Source organism: Rhopalosiphum maidis, chromosome 4, assembly GCF_003676215.2.
Source record: "Rhopalosiphum maidis isolate BTI-1 chromosome 4, ASM367621v3, whole genome shotgun sequence".
Classification (NCBI taxonomy): Eukaryota; Metazoa; Arthropoda; class Insecta; order Hemiptera; family Aphididae; genus Rhopalosiphum; species Rhopalosiphum maidis.
The window spans coordinates 52855580-52880527 of record NC_040880.1 but is presented as its reverse complement, the minus strand read 5'-3'; the positions used below and the strand labels follow the sequence as shown (position 1 = coordinate 52880527).

Here is a 24948-nt window from a genome sequence, read left to right as displayed (position 1 = left end):
TAATATATATATTATAGTATATACCTATATGGCATTGGCTATATAACAATTATTTTATTGTAAATTGTTAAATATTCATACATAATAATTAATAACATTAATAACAATAACTGTTTATAATTTATAAATTGTAAATTATATTAATATATTTATATCTTATATTTTTATCTATCATCATAACTATAAGAATATAACTGCTTGCATAATTTAATCAATTTTTATTTGTGTTCCCCTTAATAACCCTTATACTATCTACATAGGTACTTCATAAACATATTTTACGTAAATCGTTATAATAGGTATCTATGTCTTTTGTTTCCGCCAGCATATCCTTTATAATATAATACCTAAGAGAATGAACACATTAATGTTATTCCATCTACACGCATATAATATGTGAATGCGGGATAACGGACATAACCGAATTGCAATAAAAAAATAATGAAAATCTATAGATTAATTAAATTATTAAATGTCTTTTCACCTATATATACTGTCTCTATACGTATAATATACAACAGAATTTGATATTGTAATATTTTAAAATATGTGTTAATAGCAATAATGATTATCATCGTTGATAATATAAATAAATTATTATACAATCACAAACTTTGGATTCTATAACATATAGGTAACAAGCGTAAGTACACTGTAATTATTTGAATAATTTATTAGTTATTGCACTTCTTATACACGAATAATAAATACATGGTACCTCTTATAGAATATCTATAGGTTATAATAATGGTATTACCACTGTTTTTTATAAATATGAATTAGCGGTGTCAATGTTTTACGGTAAAATATGTTTGATGATGAATTACTTCATAATATACTTCAATTAAATATATTTTCATTACAAATGAGCCAGTTAACCCAGGTCTAATACTATCTGACTATGTAGTTCTACAAACTACGTCTAAATAAAAATAACCCGTTGATCTACATATTTTCAAGTTTTTTTTTTAGGTTTTTTTGGATTTTATAACTGTTAATTTTAATTTACTTAACTTGTTTGATATATTATAATTTATGATTTATATTACCATAATTTATTATATATCTACTATGCCATTTTTTTTTCAGATTGATTTGAAGATTTAATATTGGATGTCTTTATCATGTACTCAGTAAGTACCTAATAATATTTTTCTTATTATTATGCTAAAATCAGTATAATATATGATTTGTGTATATAATTTAAGCTACGTAGAAGTGATTTTCTATCTAGCTATGCAATTTATTGAATGACCATATATTAAAATAATATTATTAGAATATATAACTTAAATAAGATTAACATATAAATCACCAAATGTTATAATGTTTATTGCATATCCTGATGAAAAATTTAAATACATATTTAATCTAATAAAATGATATGGTATTAATAATATTCTGATGTTGATTTTTAATAATGAATAATGATATAATGGTGTCAAATGATAGATTGGTATTACTAAAAACGATTGAGATAATATAGACAATATAGTCGACTATTATAGCAAACTAATTTTCGGTTGTTTATTATTTTCTTTCAGTTTTTTATGTAATCGATTTTGGCTTTGGTATGTTTGTTACATTTGTTGTATAGATTGAATTTAATTCAAATTAGGTCATATAAATATGTGGACATAAAATATCAATATAGTTATATTTTTTAATATTGTTAACAACTGGCAACTCCACATACAAGCTGATAAATAGCTAATAAGCTAACAAGTTCTACAATTACAAAAGTATCAAAACAAAATTTTTTGGTTAACAATAAGTAACCAGAGCTTGCGCTAATGTACAGTTGTGCATAAAACGTGCAGTTATTATTTAAATGTTGTGCAGTTCATAAAAAGTAATATGTTTTGAATTTTTAATAATTAATTCTATATGTCTATGAGGTTATAACATAGATATCATTTGACATTATTTTGTTTTTTAAATTAATTAGGAATTATGATTGAAACATTGATAATTTATCTATGAATATCAAGAGATTAAATCTACTATGGTCTTTAAGATAAACCGTGGTCATAACCATTGCATTATGCTACCAAATATTGTGATTGTGCTCAAATTAATAACCATCTCCAATTAGAAATTATTGTCAATTGTTATAAAATACTTTTAAAAATTAGATTAATATTAATTGTTGTTAATCAAAATATAATTTAAGGAATTTTGTTATTTATACTTCAAACTGACAATATTTAATATTTATGAATTTATGATATATATAGTATGTGTTATGTATTATATGCGAGCATCAAATTTTTTCACTTCTGAAAAACAAACAGAGTGTGCAGCTCTAATGTTTTTTTTTGCGCAAGCTCTGTAGATAACCTCCAAAAATGTATAAAAGCTAATAGGTACCTTAAAAAAGATTTTTTTTAATATTTAAAATTAATCTAAGAAGATAAAGTTTGGTAAATATACACTACACACGTTAATGATATACATTAGAAAATGAATATATTATAGATTTTTAGTTAGTTGAATAGTTAATATAAAACATTTTTCATCGTGATTTAGCTGCTGGGTGCAATATTTTATCCATATTGTCCATTCAATACTGGTCAACCATTGTAGTGGCTATATTAATATATAAACTAAATGCATACACACGTATATAATATTAACCTGAGGTTTTTTCCTCCACGTACCAATTGTGATTTCATTATTTACCGAGCACGTCAATTGGGATGCGAACGATAGTAAAATATTTATTACACATAGTAAACAGGAAGGTCTCCGTGATCGTACATGTCCCGGGGAATGAACCATTGTTGGTTAGAAACGGGCAAGAGCAGAATTCATAATGAGAGCGCGACGCGCGGGTGTGTTGCCCTTTGAGAAATGTACCGCAGTTACGCACAACACAACCGATCTTGAAATACCTGCTGTGATTTTTACGAAAAATGAGTTTCCGCTTATATATATTATTTTATATCCGTAATCCGCGTTATTTTGTATAAAATTAAATTATTTTGATGACAATATGGTTGTGTAAGACCATATTGAAAATTAATTTTGTTCAAGATCTACATCTGATAATGTTATTATTTATACAATTTACATATACCTATATAGCTACCTATATCATGTAATTTATTTTACGTACGAAGTAATGGCATTTTGATGATTTTATCCTTAACAATATTTATTACATCCGATTTCTCAATCAATTAAAAATAATTGTTGCTTCATAATACCTAACTAATAACAGATATAGAAGCGCACCTGCTGTATACTTAACCGTTAACACGATTTCAATCATAGATAACACATTATATGTATGTGCGTAAATTAATATATTTTAAAATAAAATTGACTCTTTGATCCTCCAAAATTATTACATATGCCTTTAATTTAATCATTTACAATTTAAAATTTAACTAAATTAATAGAAGGACATAACAATAAACATTAAATTAACAGATTTCTATAAAATAATTGGACCCTATCCAAATGAATTTCAACATACCAGTTATAATAAATTTAGTATTATTCATGGAAAAAATTAACACCTAATTATATATTATAAAAACGTCCAAACTTTAAATCTCGTAATGTAAAGGTTATTTAATACAAACAGTATAGGGTTGATCCTTTAGTCTGAAAATGTTTTTATTATTAATTAAAATTTAAAATTTACTGAACCATAAGAGAAGTTTCCAAGGAGTTAAACTAGTTAAAGTTATAGCTTATAAGTCTTATAATTATGATAAGCAAATTACCTATTGGAACAACATTTCATGATTTGCCACTCAATTTGTCTCTTATAAACTTTAAATATATATAACTAATTAAACTATTTATTCAACTTAGTTACTTGATTTTATACTTGAAATTCTCAGAAAAATATTATTTTTTTTTAAATTTTAAATAGGTATTATATTTATTAATATAAAAAAATGAACAATAATTAATAAATATACTTCAACCTAGGTATCTAAAAAAATGTGTTCCTTTAATCATGAAAATTTGTTGAGAAAATAACTATTTAGTATTTGTAATTAAAAGAACTATCCTATAATATTTTTCAGTTATATAATTATAGAGGAAATGGATCTAAATGTAATTTATATTTGATGAAATAACTTTCATATTTAAAATTTAAAATTGTATTTTAAGTGTTGATGAAACTTGTTCTCCAAAACTTAACTTTTATTCTAGTTTATTATATTTTATAGATCTTGATAATAAACTAGTATAATAATTTCTGAGACTAGTTCTGAAATCGTCATATATTCTTGTTCAATTTCAAGTTGATGACTTTCGTTTTTGTTCGATGAAATTATCTTCGTCATCTTTAACTAACATTTAATTAGTTAAACGTTTCCCTTGGAATACCTGGAATACCTATTGCATAATATTAAATATAATATACTTCATATTACATATGTTTTTTGTTTCAATTCCATCCAACAATATATTTATATCTTAACTTAAAACTTATAAGTAATAACTCATCAGCATTTAGCAATTTTGCCATTTATGACAAAATTTTAAATTTTAATATTTTAATTACAATCCACTATTCAGTGTAGATTTAAAGAAATAGAACGAAAAATATATGTATATAATATATATATAACTATAACTATAAATATGCGGTTGTATCTTGAGAGCTCATAAGTTGTATTTTATATGCATAATACGCTACACAAGAGTGTTTAATTAATTGACTTGATCTCGGACGACGGCCGGAATCGTCGTCGGAACGTTCTTTATATAAACGCGTATATACCATTCAGGCATTACGATAAAATATATACTGGTATTATACAACTGACAATCTATTGCATGTTTCCAGGGCTGATTCGTTTAGAAATAATAAAACATAATATAGCGACATCTTTTTCATAATACCTACATTATGGTGCCATTTATATGGGGTCCAATGGTGCTAGGTGCCTTTACCCATTAGTATAAATTATTAAAGTTTTAAAATCTGCTAAAAATTTACCATAATAATAAATTATTATGGGGTTAATAAATAATAAATGCATATTTTATTAAAATATTAAATTATTCCGCTAACCTGTGTAGATAATTTACTAAGGAAGTGAAATAAAATCTAAATTTGTCATTAAGAATAATATTTATGTACATGAATCGTTTGACAGAAATAGCTAAAGCCACTTATTGTCTCTTGATGACAATTGTCATTACTTAAAATTTTAGGTTTACTTAATTTTCAAATGTTAGAAATAAATTATTAATAATAAATAAAATAATGCATTTATTTTTTAAGCCGTAATATGTAGAATTTTAATTATTTATTAAATAAACACCCAGCGATTTAAAAATACAGATATAATATACAATTTCAAATTATATATAAATTAACTAAATTATATAATTTCAAGTACAGATTATACCATAAAGATATAATAAAATTATATTAAAATTGTTTTATTTTTTATTAATATTCAATATGTTATGAGTTATGACCGTAAGGATCAATAAGAAATAAAATCAAAGTTTTTAACTTTTTATTGAACATACTATTTATAGTATATGTACCTACTATTTAATAAATAATTTTAAGTGTCTGATAAAAGGTGACAGAGACTGGCATTAAAGAATAGGACTTTCTACTTAACTTTTTCTAATCATTCTGGGCAATAAATTATTCCGTTTATAAACTTATATATAAATCTCATATCAGTGCTGTTTATTTTTTATACTATTTATATTTGCTTTAATCTATTTTATGATAATTTAAATTATTTGGTACTAATCAAACTTTATAGCTTAAAGTTATATTAAATTATCTCGTATATTATAGATTTATACAAATACCTAACCGGAATAACTTAGATTATATAAGATTCTATAGCAAACAAGGTGTCAAAACAAAGGTTCCAAACAAATATTATTGATCATCTCATAAAAATTTAAAGTTTTTTACTTATCTTAAATTGAATTGTTATATTATATTAATTATGTACTTTTATTTAAATTAAACGTTGAAAATTAGTAATCTGAATTTATATTGAGAAATACATAAGCTACATAACATTTTAGCAATAAAAAAATATGTCTAATATACCTATTGTATAATTTTAAATGATGAAAAAGTGTTAATTTTTCATAACAAACTTTAATTTTTATTTTATTTTTTCTACAATTCTACATGATATAAAAAATAGTTGGTTTCTGATTCAATGTGATCGAACTAACACTAATATTGAAAAGTTTATTTATAACAATAAGCACTTTAGTTTTTAGGCAGAGGTTATTAGAATATATTATAATATCTAATAAGTATTATTTAATTATTAAGTAAGTACGTTGAAAAAATAATAAGAGTTTAAATTTTGAAATTATTCACTATATAGGTATACAAATATGACCATTTAAAAAAAATATTATTGATATACTTTTATTGATTTTTATCATCGAAAACAATGGCAGTAAAAATGTATTAATATAAAACATGATTTAATTCAGGTGCAATCGAGTCGTAACTGAAAAATATATCGGAACATAAACAGAATTTAAAATATTATGTATGTATAGGTACATGTAGAATGAAGTAGGTACACTCTGTACGTTTTTATTTGTATTATTATTTTTGCGGTATGCATTTCAAACCGGTTTGATCGCATATAGTATTCGATACAAATACGCAAAAAAATAACATATCGCCAAACAGCCGCCCTGCAAAGGAGAAAATAATAGTTGCAATGTATTTGCCCGTTCTTGGGACGGTACTACGGTAGTAATAGTGTTCATGATGTTTATCCGATGCATACATGTAACATGTACGATGGATGTTCCCGTCTTCTACCAACGATGTCCGCAACTATCTGTATGGTTATTTATTTCCCTGCCAATACATACTTAGTACTTATCAAGTTAAATGTTTAATACTACTATAAACAGTTTAAAATTGACACAAATTTTTTCGAAAATTCAAATCATCTAATGATTTATTTATCTAATTTTTAATTTTAAATAACTACTTAAACTTAATTTTATTTCAAATAAACTTCGTATACTCTTACAATAATTATATTTTGACTAATCACTTAAATGGGTAAATAAGTAGGTATAATATTTTTATTTTTGACAATGTTAGTATTTAAAAAATGTAGTAAGCCTATATGTTTAAACTTGTGTAATATATATATATAGATTGTTGTTGTAGTATGCAATTATATAGTTAAATTATAATATGTGTATGCAAAATTGAAATAAATTCTGAAATACATACACACACACATATATATATATATACGTATATATATATTATATAATTCATAAATTAATATCCTAAATCCACAATCACGCCACATGTGCAGGTCTGCATATAAATACGGGAAGCAATCTCATAAGATCTAATCTACCATTCTAAATTGTAGAACTTATATGTGAGCTGTTTTTCGTTGCCATATTCCCACTCACCTCTATAGGACTAATATCCACTGTCATTTATTTAGTTACTACATATATCTCTAATCTCAGGTAGAATATGATATAATTCTATTTTCAGGTTTAACTAAATTTATTTTAGTATATTTTAATTTTAAAAGTTACAATAACTGTTAAAAGTTATTTTATAATTAATTGTTCTAAGCTGTGTTGATTTAAATTTAAATTATATACTTCCAAACGTTCGAAAATATATTACGTTGTTAAATAAACATATTATCCAATAAAAGGTCATATGGGTGTATTACAGTACTATGTAATTATTAATTATTATGAAACAAAATATTTATTTTTCATTATAATTTAATTTTTTTACTATAAAAAAAAAAGGATAAGTAACACCTATATATGAACATATACATTATATACACTAGGAAAATTGTAGTTTAAGATATAAGACAGGGTATAGTATATATATATACTATACATATAGAATGTACGAGTGTAGTATACATTATATTATATGGTAGCGACTACTAGTAATAAATAGTCTCATTATAATTTGACGGAAGTGATCGCCGTACATACACGCGTCTTATGATGGTAAAAGCACCTGTATGATGGTCCTGTATTCCTGTGTACCAATAAAATAAGAAGAAAATAATATAATGTATTAAAAAAAGGAAGAGAATGGCTTTGACTATAAATAATAATAATAAAACTAGCCGGTCTTTCCACACGTGAGGGCCAAAGACCTCCGATGGACTTACTACAGTGTGTTTACAGTTTACATCATACCTGATAATATGTCTTGTCACGGTGGGCCGCGCGAATACGTGTACACGAGACATGCAGCATCTACTGTTGATTTAGCACTCTTAAGTAGTCTGTATGAATAATTTCGTGATAGATGAAAAAAATCTAGTGAGTGTATAATATACATACATAATACCTATATAAATATACAATACCAGGTATCTTAATATTCTAAATATCTCTTACGGTTTTTATTCAATAAATCATACATTTTATTCATATGCACACACACACGCACACACACACACACACACACACACACATATATATATATATATATTTATATATATTATATATACTATATAGATTTATATATAATCAAAAAAAAGATTATATCAGATTTTAGGCATTTAAAAATATATTATAAATTGCATCTTATTTTTCATAATATTATAATAGTATATAATATAAAGATAATATACTATTTAATCTTAATCACATCAATATTAATAAACTACAAAAATACGTTTAACCTCCAACAAGGATTTGTTCATTTATAATATTAATATAAATTGAAAAAAAAATTTTACTATTCTTCGTGGGACACTCAGTACACACAACACACTACACATCAATTATTATAAATCAATGTAAAATAATTTTTTATAACATTTAAAAAAAATAGTGGTATATAGCATTATAAGCATTATACTGTAATAAGTTAAATATAGTCAATAACAATACGAAACGTTTATGATATATACTTTCAATCAAATTTAAAATTATATTAGAATTTCAACTATATAATTACATTTTATTTTTTTGCTAAATAATTAAAAATATATGTTACGTTAAGGTATAATATTATAATATGTAAGCACAATCGATTATATATCTAATCAAATGGTAAAATAAGCGTTCAATTATGTACTTAAATAAAAATTCGTTTATCATTTGATTTTTGTTCTTGATAAGTGATGAATATACTAATGCATTTTAAATGATTTTATAATTATTATTTTTTTTTATCAAAAGTTGTAAAATATGTTGATTATTGATTGCTATGTATTATATTATAATATATTTTATACACACAAATTAATAAAAATAAATTGAATTAGTTATATTTATAATCATTTCATATAATATATATCATAAATTCATAATAATATAGTCTCATTTGCACAATTTTTCCATGATAGTTTCGTCACAACGAGTAACACAAAATCAAACAACAAAATATTTAGATTAAAATATTTGTATGTGCTGTTTGTTTTGACTTGTGAATATAAAGAATATTTTTTTTTTACAGTAGGTTCTAGGTGTATACTTAATAATATCATCTAGTATTCTAGTCAATACTCGATACTGTCAATAAATGCGTTCATCAAATTAAATCAAATATATAATATTGAAATATTTGGAACTTCAAATCGAATGTCTATTTAGTTTTCACAGATATTATATTTTTCAGTAAGTACCTGTATAATATGATAAAAATCATTATCAGTTAACTGGAAAATAACATTGTATAACAATGGACATAATGTAACGGGTTTTAACACTAAAGGTATTCAGTAAAGCCTATACATTCTTATTTTTTTTTTCATAAATGCACTACACGATTTTTCATGACACCTACCGTAGATATACCCACCTATATTTTAGTATGTGAAATGAAATTCTTTAGAAATTCTGTATCTACACAACCATTAATGTAACAAATTTGTTGTGGACCGTAGTAAAAAAACACGTTAGATAACATTACTGTATATACCTACTTAAGCAATTTTTTTATTCATAAAACCTTTTTGAAATAAAAATATTATAAAGAGCATTCCATAAATGGATAATGGATTTAGTATATAAACGTTATTGTACTTAGCCTTTAAATGCATTAAACTGTGAAAAATATGTTCAATTGATTACAAAAATTTAACATTAATAGGTATAACTATAAAAATAATTATACGACGATTAAACAAAATATAATAACGCGAAAAATACATAGCCGTATATACTGTATAACGGATATAATAATATATTAAAATAAATATGAAAATTATTAATATATAAGTTTGTAAATTAAAAATATGTATTTCTTTAAATCAAATACATTATTAAACCAATATTAACAATAGTTTAAGTAGATTTACATATGACACACCATAATATTATATTATATACCTATTAGGTTATTATATCATATATTACCATACAGGTACATACATATGTAGTTAATATTATGCTTACCCTAAAGCTTAGAAAGTATTACCTATATAGTCCCATACTTATTCGTTAATAATATTTTCTCATGCCCAATCAAACATATAACATTTAAAATAAAATATTATATAGGATGTAGTTGGACAAAAAGTAAATTAATTATGTATTGTTTAATTATTGGTAGATAATCCAATAAAATTGCATACATTTTTTAAAATTAATATCATATCGTGCATTCAGATATTATTTAAATATTTAAATAATATTTAGTATTATATAGGTATATACGTGAAAATTCACATTTATATGCGAATTGATTATAAAATAATTAATATTTACATTTACATTTTTTTTTTTTTTTTTTTTTTTAATGCTATGTTCTTTATCGCTGTTATTGTTAAACGACCTTCTGAATGGAGATGAATGCGAAATTATAAATACCGGTAGTGTAAACACGCATAAATCTTTGGACGTCATTGAGATATACTACCTACTAAATACGTACTTATTTCAATGGGTACATTTCTGAACGACCGAGAAAGTGACCAAACATGTTGTGAGATAACACACTGGCATAAGAGACCCGGCGGCGGAGGCTTGTTGTTTGGAGCAGAATGCTCGCGATTAAAACAATTCGCACTCCGCAGTAATGGTGAACATTCTTTCCCAATCATAAAAATGTATAAAAACAATTAAGTATGTATAAATATATAATGATAATGATCCATCTAATATCTATTAAAATATAATACGATATAAACACGACGATCGGTTTGGTGATATATTTTTTTATTATTTTGCAATCAATCCTTCGTTTATACGCTATTTTAAAACTTAGCTCTTTCATCTTTTGTGCTGTTAACCATATATAACTATAATATAAACACTAATGCACTATTAAGGTGCTAAATTTCTTTAGAATTCTCTACTGATAATGTACTAATTAATAAACCGTATTAAACACGCATTCTTCACTCATTAATGACGAAGATATTTATTTTATTCGCCCTTTATAAATTAAATATAAGTGTGTATCAAACAAACCTAAATGTTATAGTTTTGAAACGAATAACTATTTGATGTGTATGCTACTATATTAATAATTGAAATTTATTACAAATATATCAAGTTAACACCATGCATCACAAATATTTATGATTAATCGTAATAGTAGGTAACATATGTTAATAAGTAATAACATACAATATAATATTGTAAATGGATTTTTGTAGTGCAACTAATAAATTAATTAACCGTATGGATTTTTTATATTTTAAGAGTGATTTTTAGACAAACTATAAATAATATATTTTTTTATACTTATAACTTTATAGAATGTTTTAATTTTCAAATATTTGGCATATGCCAATATGCCATTAATAACTTCCTCTTGTTCTGGACTATGGACATCTGGACTGTGGTATGTATATAGATTCTAAGTTCCAGATCAAATGTATACACTCTTGAACACTCCAGTAGCACATAAGTAGATGACTAATCAGTTATTTATAACAATATATATTCGTAACATATTGCATACAATATAATACATAAATCTGAAGAACTATAGGTATAATTTATGTTACTTAAATTTCGCTTATGAAACAACTACACTGTGTATATGTCTTATGATCCATATAATAATTATATAAACTCTGTGGAGAAAATTTAAGACTGCAATGAATTTAAGGAAATATTTTTATAAAGAGTTACTACAATACTACCATACCTCATGACTATATAGTATATTTAATTATTCATAATTGTTGTTTATTAGAAATTCTTAAACTCTATGATAGTGTCATGAAAATTCTATAACGTATATACATTTAAAAACTGATGAAACGCGTTGAATATACTTTCTGACACCCAGGGAAGATCTTGAATATTATGTATTTTTTCTTTTTACATAGTTTTCATCACCAAATCGTCACGTGTTGCGTGGAGACGTGTATACAATACCTATAACGTTCAATATAGGACATAGGTAGGTAGGTATTATATTAGTTGTACAATAGAAAAAGAAAATTAGTGCTTCATGTAAAATAATGCCTCGAGGAATTTGGACAATATTAAAATGTGTTTAGATCGTAATACAACATCACACAAATTGGATTCTTTTGTTTTGCACCTTAAATTGTGCATCATAGCTTTAAAATAATTAGAAAATATCCTGGGCTAGTAGAACACGAGTACCTACACAGCATTTATCTGGGGGCTGTCGGCCGTGTATATCATCTTTAATAAATACCAACATTATAAAGGCGCGGTCTGTATATTATGTATTGATATTACACAATTACATGACGTACGTATAATACATATTACGATTGTATATTAAAATATAACTAAATTTTATAATATAAATCGAAAAAACGCTTTGGTATAAATTATATGTTTTTCATGCATGAAATAATAAAATGTGTCGTGTTTTTATGCCTAAACAAGTAGGTACGCAATATACATTTATCATCTATCGCTAAATAATTAAAATAGTTTTGATTTTTGTTAAATTATTTTATAAAAAACTATTTCAAATCTTTCGTTTCTCATTTAATAATCATTTAATAATTGATTATGAGTTTGATAAAAAAAAAAAAAAACTATTGTTATTTGAAATTATGAATATGTGATTCAAACACACGAATAAGGTTTTATAAATTCTTTAATTACATTCAATTTGAAATTTACTAAATTATGTATAATACATAATACAATATTAGTTAAATTTGTAATGTACAATATTTCATATGACTTCATATTATTTTATACCTATTTTATATAAAAATAAACACAATTAAAAATTATAAAAGTGTTTCTTTATTTCTTGGAAATAAAATTATCTTTATTTAAATTGCTTTAACTGCATTTTTTTTTAATATAAATTACATAATGCGTTATGTACTTATGTGTATTATATTGTTATATAATAGGTACGCAAAAATACAAAAAACTATAAGCAGCAGAAAAAATTTGTTTTATTATTATTTTTATACATAATAATATGTATAATGTATAAATACGTTCAATCAACTTAAATTATTAAATATTATAATAAATATTTTATGTAAATTGTTTGACACATTTAAAGAATAATAATTCATTTTAGAAGGTTAGACGATTATATAAGTCTCAATGTTTAAATCTATATGTGGACGTAAAGAATTCAATAAAGAGATTAACAAAACCTTATAATAAACGAATTTATTATTTTTGAATTTTTGAATTTTAGACTCGCAATCCATTTGTCATTACCTACCAATCTAATTCGTATCCATAAACCTTCTTCTCAAAAGGGTTCGTGACAAAAAAATGAAAATTATTGTAAAAGAACAGTTAGATATTTCTTTAAACTCTAAAAATGTATTAAGCTCTTGGCCGATTATAATATTATTTTATTTATTAAATTGATAAAACTGCACGTTTAAAGAATTAATCTCCAATATTAGTAGTGGTAATGTGGTCTGTAGATCATGTACTTACTAAAAACATATAGTAGGCAACCTTAAGTGACTATGTATCAGATACTCTATGGTGCTATATCTAAAAGCTTGTTTAAAATAAAACTATTACGATTTAGAATAATTAGTAATTACTTACTAATAGATTATTCGCTGAATTGAATTTGATGAGACTCATAAAATAATCATATGATTATAAAATTAAAACTTCATTGTTTATAATAAGTTATAAACTTAAAACTTATAACCACTGTGTGTCTACGTAGTACGCTATTTATTCGTTTATAACCGTAGATTCGATATCGATAACGTAATGTACTTCTCAATGGGGGTCGCGACCACTCGGAAGGTTGACGGTTATCACCGTCCAGTGACTTAAAATATATATTATACAATGGTCATTGGTTTCATAAATCATAATGACCTTTTGTTTGAAGCGTCTAGTGTATTGTCTGTAATGTTCATTTCCTTACATATTTGATTCTTATATTAGTTATTAGCTCGACTGGGTCTAATGTATTGGTTTAAATTAGTTTTGTATAATTCGTTAATTTTGTATCGTATGTGGTTATAACTTATAATGTGTAGGACATGTAGGTGCTCTGTTAGTCTGTTAGGTATTCATAATTTAGATAAAGTATACAGCATACACCCTTCGATAAGAATACAAACCGGTAATTAGTTTTATGTTAGGATTTGTTTTATATATTTTATAATTATTTTGTTTTTGTATTGTAAATGTGTTTAAAAAAAAAACTAATGTATCCCAATAAAAGAATTGGATCAACTAGAAATGTCCATAATCAACCGGTATGTAGTGCATTCTTAAAGAGTCGTACCTAACCATGTGCTTCGAAGACTACCTGTATACCTGGGTATATATTTTTAACCGTGACCTGTTTCGAAAATTAATATCTAAGTGAACTCGATCTTCATATCACCCTCGTTGTAAGTAAGGAGACGATTGTTATTCGGTCATGGCTATATAGGACTAATCTATATGGTTTATTGTTCGACGTTCTATAACACTATCAGTCACGCTCGCACAAAATGTCTTAGGAACAATAAAACAAACTTAATACCTACTCTACACCCGTTCAATTATTATTACTATGTCTGCAGGAGAGCCTAAAACGAACTTTGATAGCTACCGGTATCTATACATTCTTATACACTCACTCTGAAGTCACTTGTCTATCGTCCTGCTATCTACCATTTTATAAATAGGTAGCTAGTCATTCAAGTATATTTCGTAGGTAAATAAATGTTGAATACTCATATTTTATCATAGACATATAAGTGTATGAATACTTTTAATGTTTTTCATTTGAAATAATTTTAAAGTAATATAGTCTTAATTAAATTTAATATTAATTTTATTGATACCTGCCTTCATTTAATAGAATTTTTTTAATTTTTCAATAGTAACAAATAACAATAAAATATTAAATGTATATTATAAAATAAATATATGTATTTATATTAGATATTATTAATACTATTAACAATAATAAGTATAGTGATCAACTTATAATATATATGTTACACATTGCAGGTCATAGAAACCTTTTAAGTACGTTTAAAAATATCCGCTAGTCGTCAGAAATAACATTTCAGTAATCAGCGAATCATTATAGACAAAATCAATTTAAACTAGATCACACTTGGAACTATTTTTTAAATTATATCTTTCTATTTGTTTTTTAAAATATACGAAATAATATTTAATTTTTATTAGGTAATTTTAATTAAAACATTTAAAAGAAAATAATAATAGGAAATTTATAATAATTATTTACGTCATACGTTAAATTATTAAAATTAAAAAAAATGTCGGTAGATATCCTTCAAAGTTAAAAGTTATTCCCCGCAAAAAATTTAATTTATATCAAATTATAAATAAGTATTCCATACATCTGTTTTCTGTTACATAATATATTTTTTAATTAACGAGTTTAACCTCGTTTTGTTTTATAACTAAAATGTATGTAAATTTTTAATATTGATTATAGCCGAAATTAATATACTTGACATTGACATTACTTAACATTTTCACAAGAGACTATGCTACATACAGCATACCTGCTGTAGCTACTCTGCAATTGGCTCTTGAATAATTATTGTGTATTATAGTATATTCCAACGGATCACTTGTTATGAAATATATTCTGTTCTCTAAGATAAGGCAAATATTTTGTTTCAGGTCCAATGAACAAAATAAATATGACTGACTTTCAGCGAACTCGTAGCAAGGTGTGGTTCCCCAACTTGGACGATGACGATGAAGATATTCATCACTCATGGCGCCGACAACCATCCTCGTCGCCGGAGAGCAGACGTGTGTCATCTGGTAGCCCGAGCAATGGTAGTCACAAATCGCAGGACTCTGGTTTTTCGGACTCTGAAAGTAGTCCCTTAGGATCGTCTAAAGCTTTGCCAAAAGAAGATAAACAACAGAACAGTACGAATGCATTTACTGAAAAATTGCCAGATGGAGTGCTACCCGAAGCCCCAGTTCCTAGGCTCCCTTCACCTTGCGAACCCCACCCACAATCACCCAATCATTGTAATTGTTTTCTACCAGCGTGCGAATTATCTAGAAAGTTCCGTTCATTTGACTACGTTACCGCTGAGGAAACGTCTCCATTCAGGCCAACGACAAAAAGATATGAGGAAGAACCACGCACACCCAACCGAACATGTTTTATCGTTGATGAACTACCAAAAACCAGCGTAGTACTACTGTCGACGCCAAGTTCGGTGAAAAGTTTTGACGGACATTTTGATCAGTCAGAAAACGTTACCGTTGTAGAAAACATTAAACAAGACTGCATCAAAAATAATGAGTTGATTATCGATCCACCTACACCGTTTGTCGACGGTCTTAACGATGCAGACACAGTGAGTCTATGTGAATCCGACAGACCGGGTACACCTGAACATACGTCTACACCGAAATCAACCAAAAATAGATGTTGTACGCCTAGATTACATTATAGAAAAGATCTACAACTAAGAAAACCAAAACATTTAAAAGATAGCTTTAACAGGTAAATGTTTAATGCAGTATAATAGTATTAATGTACGTTATAACTTAAAATATATAATATTATCAAATTATACACTCATCATATAGATATAACTATTAATTTGTTTTATTTTTCGAATAATTAATTTAGATTTATCTAATAGAAATACATAATATAACCAAATTTTTGTATATTTTTTTATCATTGCATAATTAATATAGATATTTATTTGAATCTAAATTGAGGAAACTTTTTAATTACTGTGAATATTTATAAAATATACCATACTTTATGGTTCTTTCCAGAATTGAACATGAAAATGAAGTGCCCGTTGGTCAGTGGTTAAACGAACTGAGGTTTAGATGCGAATCTGAATGTATGACTACTCTTCAATCGAAATCAATAGCAACTTCAGAAGATGCGTGCCGTTTTTCTACAATTGTTTGCACCGATTCTGAAGTTGTGCGGGACCTTTATCAACGTACAAAAATCATATCTGATGAATTTATACAAGTGTACAAGTAGGTGTTTTTATTAGTTTGTCTATATTATATGATAATTTATTCATATTTTTTTCTTAGTGTTTTGAACAAATGTCCAATTGATAATTTTGGACCATCCGTCCAAACATTAACTGGTTTGTTGTTGGACTTTGTTTGTGATCACGAGAGTGAACTACCTGAGCATGGCCAAGAGTTATGTATGGACTTGGTTGATGTTTCCGAGAAACTAAGAATTCATGCTAACCGACGTCTAGGCAACAGAAAGATTATTCTAAACGACGTGTCCGCACTAGGACAAATATTTAGTGAATTAATCGACGCTCTATTAATGAAAAAAATACAAGTAAATAATGATAATTTTACATTTCAAATTTGGAACATTTTCATTGAATTAATCTATACTATATACATATTTTATTATATTTTTAGTCATTGGTGAACATATTGGAAGAACCAAGCACTGATATTGAGCTCGTTAAGACCATGTCCAGTATCAACAGCCTAGGATTGGAAAGTGTTCATCTTGGTAGTTTGGTAACGAAATGCAATGGTGTCCGATCATTGTTGACTGTTTGCATAGAAGCCGTGTCTAGTACAGTCAGATCAGCTGCTTTGCGCACATTAGCCATGGTGTGTTGCTCTTCAGACAGCATCAGACAATTCGAAAAGGTACTCAACTAATTTAATGATTTTGTTATAAATATTATATAATAAAAATAAACATAAAATTAAATCAAAAATATTGATAACACCACGTAACCTTTAATCACAGATATATATAACACTATACATTTAAATATATACTTTAGTTATATATCTGTGCCAATAATAATATAATTTATAAAATTTAATAATACCTATACTAATGTATAAATAATTTAAAATTTAATATAATTAAATATACTTCTGTTTAATATTTAGGCCGGTGGTGTAGAGATATTATCCGACATATTGGGCAGTAAAAACCGCTCGGAAAAAGAACTTACCGACGCTGTATCCGTGTTGGCTCAAATCACCGCTCCTTGGATCGAAGACAACCACGTCGTCAACGGGCTCAACGAATACCTGAATACTATTATATCTTCGTTGACGTGTATGTCATGAACTACTTATCATTATTTCGTGATATGTCGCCCAAATAATATGTGTTTTGACTGATTTTTTTTCTTCTTAACCGTCCGACCGCAGATCTTGTGGAGACTACGCAATCATCTGAAACGTTGTTGCTGTCATCCGCTGCGCTGGCCAACATCACATTCATGGAACCTAATGCGATATGGACAATATTGAACATGGGTACCGCTGGGTCACTGATTGAAGCGGTCCGGAAAAACGGCACCAAATCGTCGGTGTTTTTGCAAGAGCAAACAGCCACGCTTTTAGCTAACATGGCAGCAGTTCCCGAGGCCAGACCACACATGGCGGCCAACCACGCGGTGATCGCTTTGTTGTGTTTCTTGCAAGTTCGGCACTCGCCATTACAACGAGTTCCTGAGATATTAGCCGCCGAACGACTACAGCACAAGACTGCCATCGCCTTGTCCAGGTATTATATTTTTATATTTTTATTCATTGCGGCTATAGAACCAGACATTGTTATGTCTTTTGATTACAATGCTATTACTCCAATGCCTTAAGGCGGCTTTTAGGGTAGCCTATAAGGTACCTCTAGACAATACTTTTCGAGGAGCAAAACGATACTTCCCCCATCGAAAAAAAACCCGTGAACAAGGTGTGATGTGACATTTAAAACTTCAGAATCATAAAGTTTTTGGCACAATTGTGTAATGCGTATTTATATACTATGTAGTACCCTTAGTTTAATTTTAAACTCCCTGGAAAGTTCTAAATTGTTGAGAAATAATATTCAGAACATTTTTTTTTCTTTTAATAATTTATTCCGATAAAATTGAGTACTTACCCATAGTAATTACTAATTACGGCTTGCAGATTTAATTTTCGAAAATTGTAGGAAAACAACGAAATGTATATTATTATAAATATATAATATTCTAGATGATTATACATACATATTATGCAGATTATATGGGGTTCAATTGTTCAATTTAACATATTAATTGCTTCTTGGAGAGTATCGTGAGTTAGCGATGACACTAATATATGTATATTTAAGCTCTATATTATATACTTATTACTTACATATTATACCTACAACGTTCATCATTCATCAATTAATAATATTATTTTGTGATTTTAGACTGTGCAGCGACGTAGAAGTGTCAAAACAATTCGTAGAACTCGAAGGCGTTAACCGTTTGATAAGGTTGTGCAAAGACGAGCGAGAACGTAATCACAGTGACGGTGTTTTGGTGGCGTGCTTAGTGAGTACCTATTTAAGTTTGATATTTAGAATTGTCAACTATATAAATCAGTAATTGCCTTATACTCTAATGCTGATGTTCAAAACCTCGCACTTACCGTTCATAACCATAATATTAGGTACATTTTACACCATTTAATACTGCACACAATTTGTCTATTAAAAAGGAAATTTGGAAGGTTAAATACATGAGATTTTATAATTTTAATATTACCTAATTAAAAATAATTGTTTTTAAAAATCATTTAATATATAATAAGATAAAATAAATTACGTATAGTAGATAATACTTAGATAAGAATATTACATCTTAGTATTTTCAAATATTCTATTAAATTAATTTAATTGCTAATTACTGTGATTTTTATTAAGTATAATTAACTGGTGTGTAATTCTAAATTATAATGTGATTTTAGATATAAATGTGTGCGTTATTAATTTATGTATACATATTATATCAGTGTCGTGTGTGTAGTACTGAACAATTTAATTTTAGGGAAACTGTGCAGAAATAATATACAACAGTGTATGGATTTGATCGATGATTTTTTTTGAAAGTGTGTGGTTATAATGACCGACGACCATCATACTCTAAGACTGATACTATTATCGATACGTATAACCATTAGTGCAACTAAAAGGGTGCTCAGGGGACTTGTGCACCTCAAAAATATAACTCATTTTCTAAAAAATGTTGTGCCATAATGTATATTGAGAAAAATAAATGCCAATTATGTTCTCAGCTATACATACTATATATTATTATACATATATACATATTATACATATTATAAATTATGACTTATAACTTATAAGTTATAACGGGTCGTATAAACGTAGTTATTCGTGGAACAACAATCATAATGATACATTTATGTTATAAATTATATCAAATTCTGTCGATTCTGTTCATGGTTGTTAAGAGGACATATCGCACCCGCGTGTGTTGTTTCCGTCTTACACATGCACTCGTTTACGCATTCTAAGTAGAACTCGCTCAATTTTGGTTCTAGAATAAATATACCTATTATAAAATTAAAATATGAAAATATTTTGGAGAGCAAGATGATGAGTTTGTTCCATTTTTCCTAATATAATGTTCATTATATCGTTTCATAATTTTTAAATAACCTTTAACTTTTCAAAATTTTAATTTAAAAAAAAAACTCATGTCGACTTGTTGATAATATTTCATTAGGCTTGGATCTATTTATAGTTAGACTTTCAGTCATTCAACGTTGTTGTTATTAACGAAGATGAAATAACAGCCACACGACGTTTTGCGCGCATAATATTATACGTTTTTCTTTATTTATGAATACGAGTGCGTCTACTATGTATTTACAATTTACACGGTCTCCTTATTTTTAATAATTCCTTTAAACGTTTTAACTTAAGTTTATTGTTAAATTGTGTGTATGCATTTTTATGGGTTTTAAATTAAAATAATATACGTTTAAAACCAACTCTATTTTATAAAATAAAATTTGAAACAATCATAAAATATATATTATACTTGAAAAAACAAAAAAAAACTGAAGAACAAGTTCAAGTTTCAAGCGCTTCTACTTGTACAAATCTACCTGATTTAAAAAGTATACCATGTAATAAAAATACTAATGTCTTTAATGATTTGGTTGATTTGGGCGATCGAGAGAGTGGGCCACGACGTTCTCAACTAGCAATATATATCATCTAATCTGTACTATAAATAGTAAATAATTTTATATTTTTTTATTTCAAGTTTAAACAAATTTTGCTTAAGTATTCTTTTGCTACCATATTGATTGAATAAAATAACTATAATTTATACCTTAAAATAAACTAATTTTATAATAAATAATAGAATTTAAAATAGAATTTCTACACTTGACGAATTTTACACTTTACAAAAAAAATAAATTTAGAGAAAAGTTTAGATCATTTAATTGTATTATCAATAATAAAATAAAGTATATTTATTTACATTAACAGTTATTTTTCTTATAAGTGTAATGCAGTGATGGCTAATGGGAGTAATGAGCTGGGGGTACGGGGACTTTGCCACCACGGGTCTGTAAGCTCTTCTAGTTGGCCTATGCGTATAACCGTCTAAGTATACCACACAAGCATATAATCATATTCATATACGTTTTATAATTTATAAAAAAACAGTAAGTCTTCAACAATATCAATTTTCAAAACTACTGTCACGATAAAATGTAAAAAAAAAATTATTTCTTCTAAATATCTACTTGAATCATCGGTGGTTTCAAGGTATTCTATCTATACTATCTTTTAGTGGCGTACTCACGGGGGGGCATGGGATTTGACCCCCCCATTGGCCGTATTTTTTTTTAACTATTTCATATGCGTATCACAATATAATATTTTTTTACCAACAATATCACGATTATTGATTAAGTGATTAAATTAATATAATAAATAAAAATAAAATTAATAATTGATTATTGATTTTACTAATTATAATGTAGTAAATTGGATCTAATTTCTGGTGGTGCAGAGACATATTTTCAACCTATAATTTCCAACACACCAATAATCCAACTTCCTAAGTAAAATCCTTCCCTACAAACTATATATTTTCCCATAATATATTTCTTTAAATAATAAATACATTTTGTATTATTTTAGCAGAAAAACCTTTATTATTATAATATTAATAAAAAAAATAGTCAAAAATGTTTTTATATTTATTTTAAGTTGAGATTACGTCCTCTTTCCGCAGTTTCCGAATCGAATTCATCAATCACTTGGTCCAAATTAATATTATTCTTTTTTTCGATCTGCAAAGTAGCTAAACTACCAAGCCTTTCTTACCCCATACATAGTCGTTCTAAGCTAAGTTTTTAACCTCTTTAGACAAGAAAAAGATCTTTTGCAATCTACTATATGAGTAGGTATTGTTAGGAATATTTTTAATGTCTCTGGAAAACCTATTTGAATATGATTTTGTTATGTATTCTATTTTTGATCTAATTTATCAGGTACTGAATTATTGCCATTTTTTTTATTTTACTATTTTAGAATATAGATAAAATAATAATTTTGATAATGCCTATTACATGCACGAAATTTACAATTTTGTATCTGTTGATATATTATTATATATTTCAATGATTTTCTGCCTTCTGGTGGTGCAAAAACATACCTTTGCACCACCACATCTAAAATGTACTATACTACTATAGTGATGCATTTGTTTATTATTTAATTTCCTATATATGATGTAATTTACGTAATAATATATTACATTTCAACACTTGTGTTAAATTGATTTACTGTTCAGCGTTCTAAATTTTTGACCAGGTCGTTATTTTTAGTTTCAAAAATCAAAAGTTTGAAAAGAATTAAATTTTATTAATATTAATTTTTAGCATTTAATATTCGACGTGTTTTACATTTAAAACACTTACCTATAATTCGGGCGTAATTTTTAATATGAATTTAGCTTTAAATAATATATATCTTATAATCATCAAACAATACACACTCTGCTAAAACACACAGCTTAACAATTATGAAAATTCGCTGAACTGCATTTATTCCGAAATGACTAATATATATTATACAACGTGTCTTGTGAGGATTTTTTACCCATTAGGTTATCTCCTAAAAAATGGAGTTATTATAGAATTATCATAATTTTATTTTTTTTTAAAGACTCACAGAGACAAGGATTAAAAGTATTTCATATTTTAATTTAAATTATTGTTTTGCTAAAAAAGTTAAAGAAATATTCTTTTATTTAATTATTTAAAAAAAATCGATTTGACGTTTTAACATTTTATTTTAATTAGCATCACGATTTTTAATATTTTTTCTAGTTTCGAGAAAAATTATGAATAATTATTGAATACCATATAGAATACTAACTAGTGTTATAAATCCCACAGGCTCGTGTCTGTATAAAATACTAAAAAAAATATTCTCAAAACTAAAAAAATATCAAAAATCATAATACTAATAAGAATAAAATGTTTAAACGTCAAAATTTTCAGAAAAATAAACTCTACAAAATCGCTAGCTTTGATTTTTTTTTTTTTTTACAATTAAATAAAATAATATTTCCTTAACTTTTTTAGCAAAACATTAAATTAAATTAAAATTTGAAATACTTGTAGTCCTTATCCCTGCGAGTCTTATTAACAACAGGATTATGATATCTCCATTATTTCAGGAGATATCGCAATGGGTAAATCCTCGAGTAACACTCTGTATATAGTGTATATTATATATAGTATACAATTTATTAGGTGGTAGTCACTGAGAATAATATTTCAATGTAACATAAGAAAACAAAATAATGATATCTGTTTTCGATGACGATTGCTTACATTTGTGTTGAATTGCATTATTTTAACTACCTACTCGCGAATGAATAAAATATACTTTTTTATAATAATATACTAATTACGATTTGTTTTGTTTAGGCCTCGCTGAGAAAAATTGCAGCAAATTGTGGCAAAGAAATAATGAACCAATACGATGCCGCCGAACTGATTGAACCGAGACTTTTGGACTCATTCCTTTTGTATTCATCAAAACAAGAGAGTTATGTTTAGATTTTTTAATTTTCAAAGAAAATATTAAATTTGCTCGAATCATTCTATTATACTAAGCATAACATTTTTACCTACTTAATTTATTCATACCTATAATGCAGTGTATTAATATAACTACGTATTAATATATGCCTACATATTAATCCGCTATAGGGTTGGTACTCTCTACCGTGTGTGAATAAAAAATTGTTCAACGTAAATTTCGTAATACAAACCATTTGAGTATGGTAGATATTATATTATGAATATATATAGGTACATATAGTACCTATAGTACTCTATCTAGTCCGAATCATGACAAGTGCCAACGTAGATGATGATAATATTTGGAAGGTACTATAGCATAATATATGTTAAATTATGTCCATTATAGCTCTTGTACAATATAATATTATGTATTTTTCTATTACGGTATCCTTATGTTTTTATATAATGTAAACTTTATTTTAAGTTAATTACATTGCATTTGTATTACAAACACGGCGTAATCGTCGTTTTTTTTTTTATATTCATATTAAATATTTATTTATATTATAATATTATAGAACATACCTATATAAGTATAAGTACTTATCGTTTGTATAAAAAATCCAAATGGAATGCACCCAAGTGTTATTCTCACTCTATTATACCATTGTTAATGATTACTTTTGTGTTTTATAATAGATTTATTAAAATATATATAAT

At 26.2% G+C, this 24948-nt stretch overlaps 1 protein-coding gene across 1 annotated transcript in view; it reads left to right on the top strand.

The window, feature by feature from the left end:
• The window catches only part of LOC113556082 (protein inscuteable homolog), a 37437-nt gene extending 12489 nt beyond the window's left edge, over positions 1-24948 (top strand). The window contains exons 2-10 of the mRNA XM_026960815.2: positions 1090-1133; positions 16027-16873; positions 17158-17373; positions 17434-17698; positions 17785-18024; positions 18277-18448; positions 18544-18901; positions 19574-19697; positions 24130-24948. Of these exons, the coding sequence (XP_026816616.1) occupies positions 16032-16873; positions 17158-17373; positions 17434-17698; positions 17785-18024; positions 18277-18448; positions 18544-18901; positions 19574-19697; positions 24130-24261 (2349 nt within the window). The 5' untranslated portion in view covers positions 1090-1133; positions 16027-16031 and the 3' untranslated portion in view covers positions 24262-24948. The remainder of the gene's footprint in view (positions 1-1089; positions 1134-16026; positions 16874-17157; positions 17374-17433; positions 17699-17784; positions 18025-18276; positions 18449-18543; positions 18902-19573; positions 19698-24129) is intronic.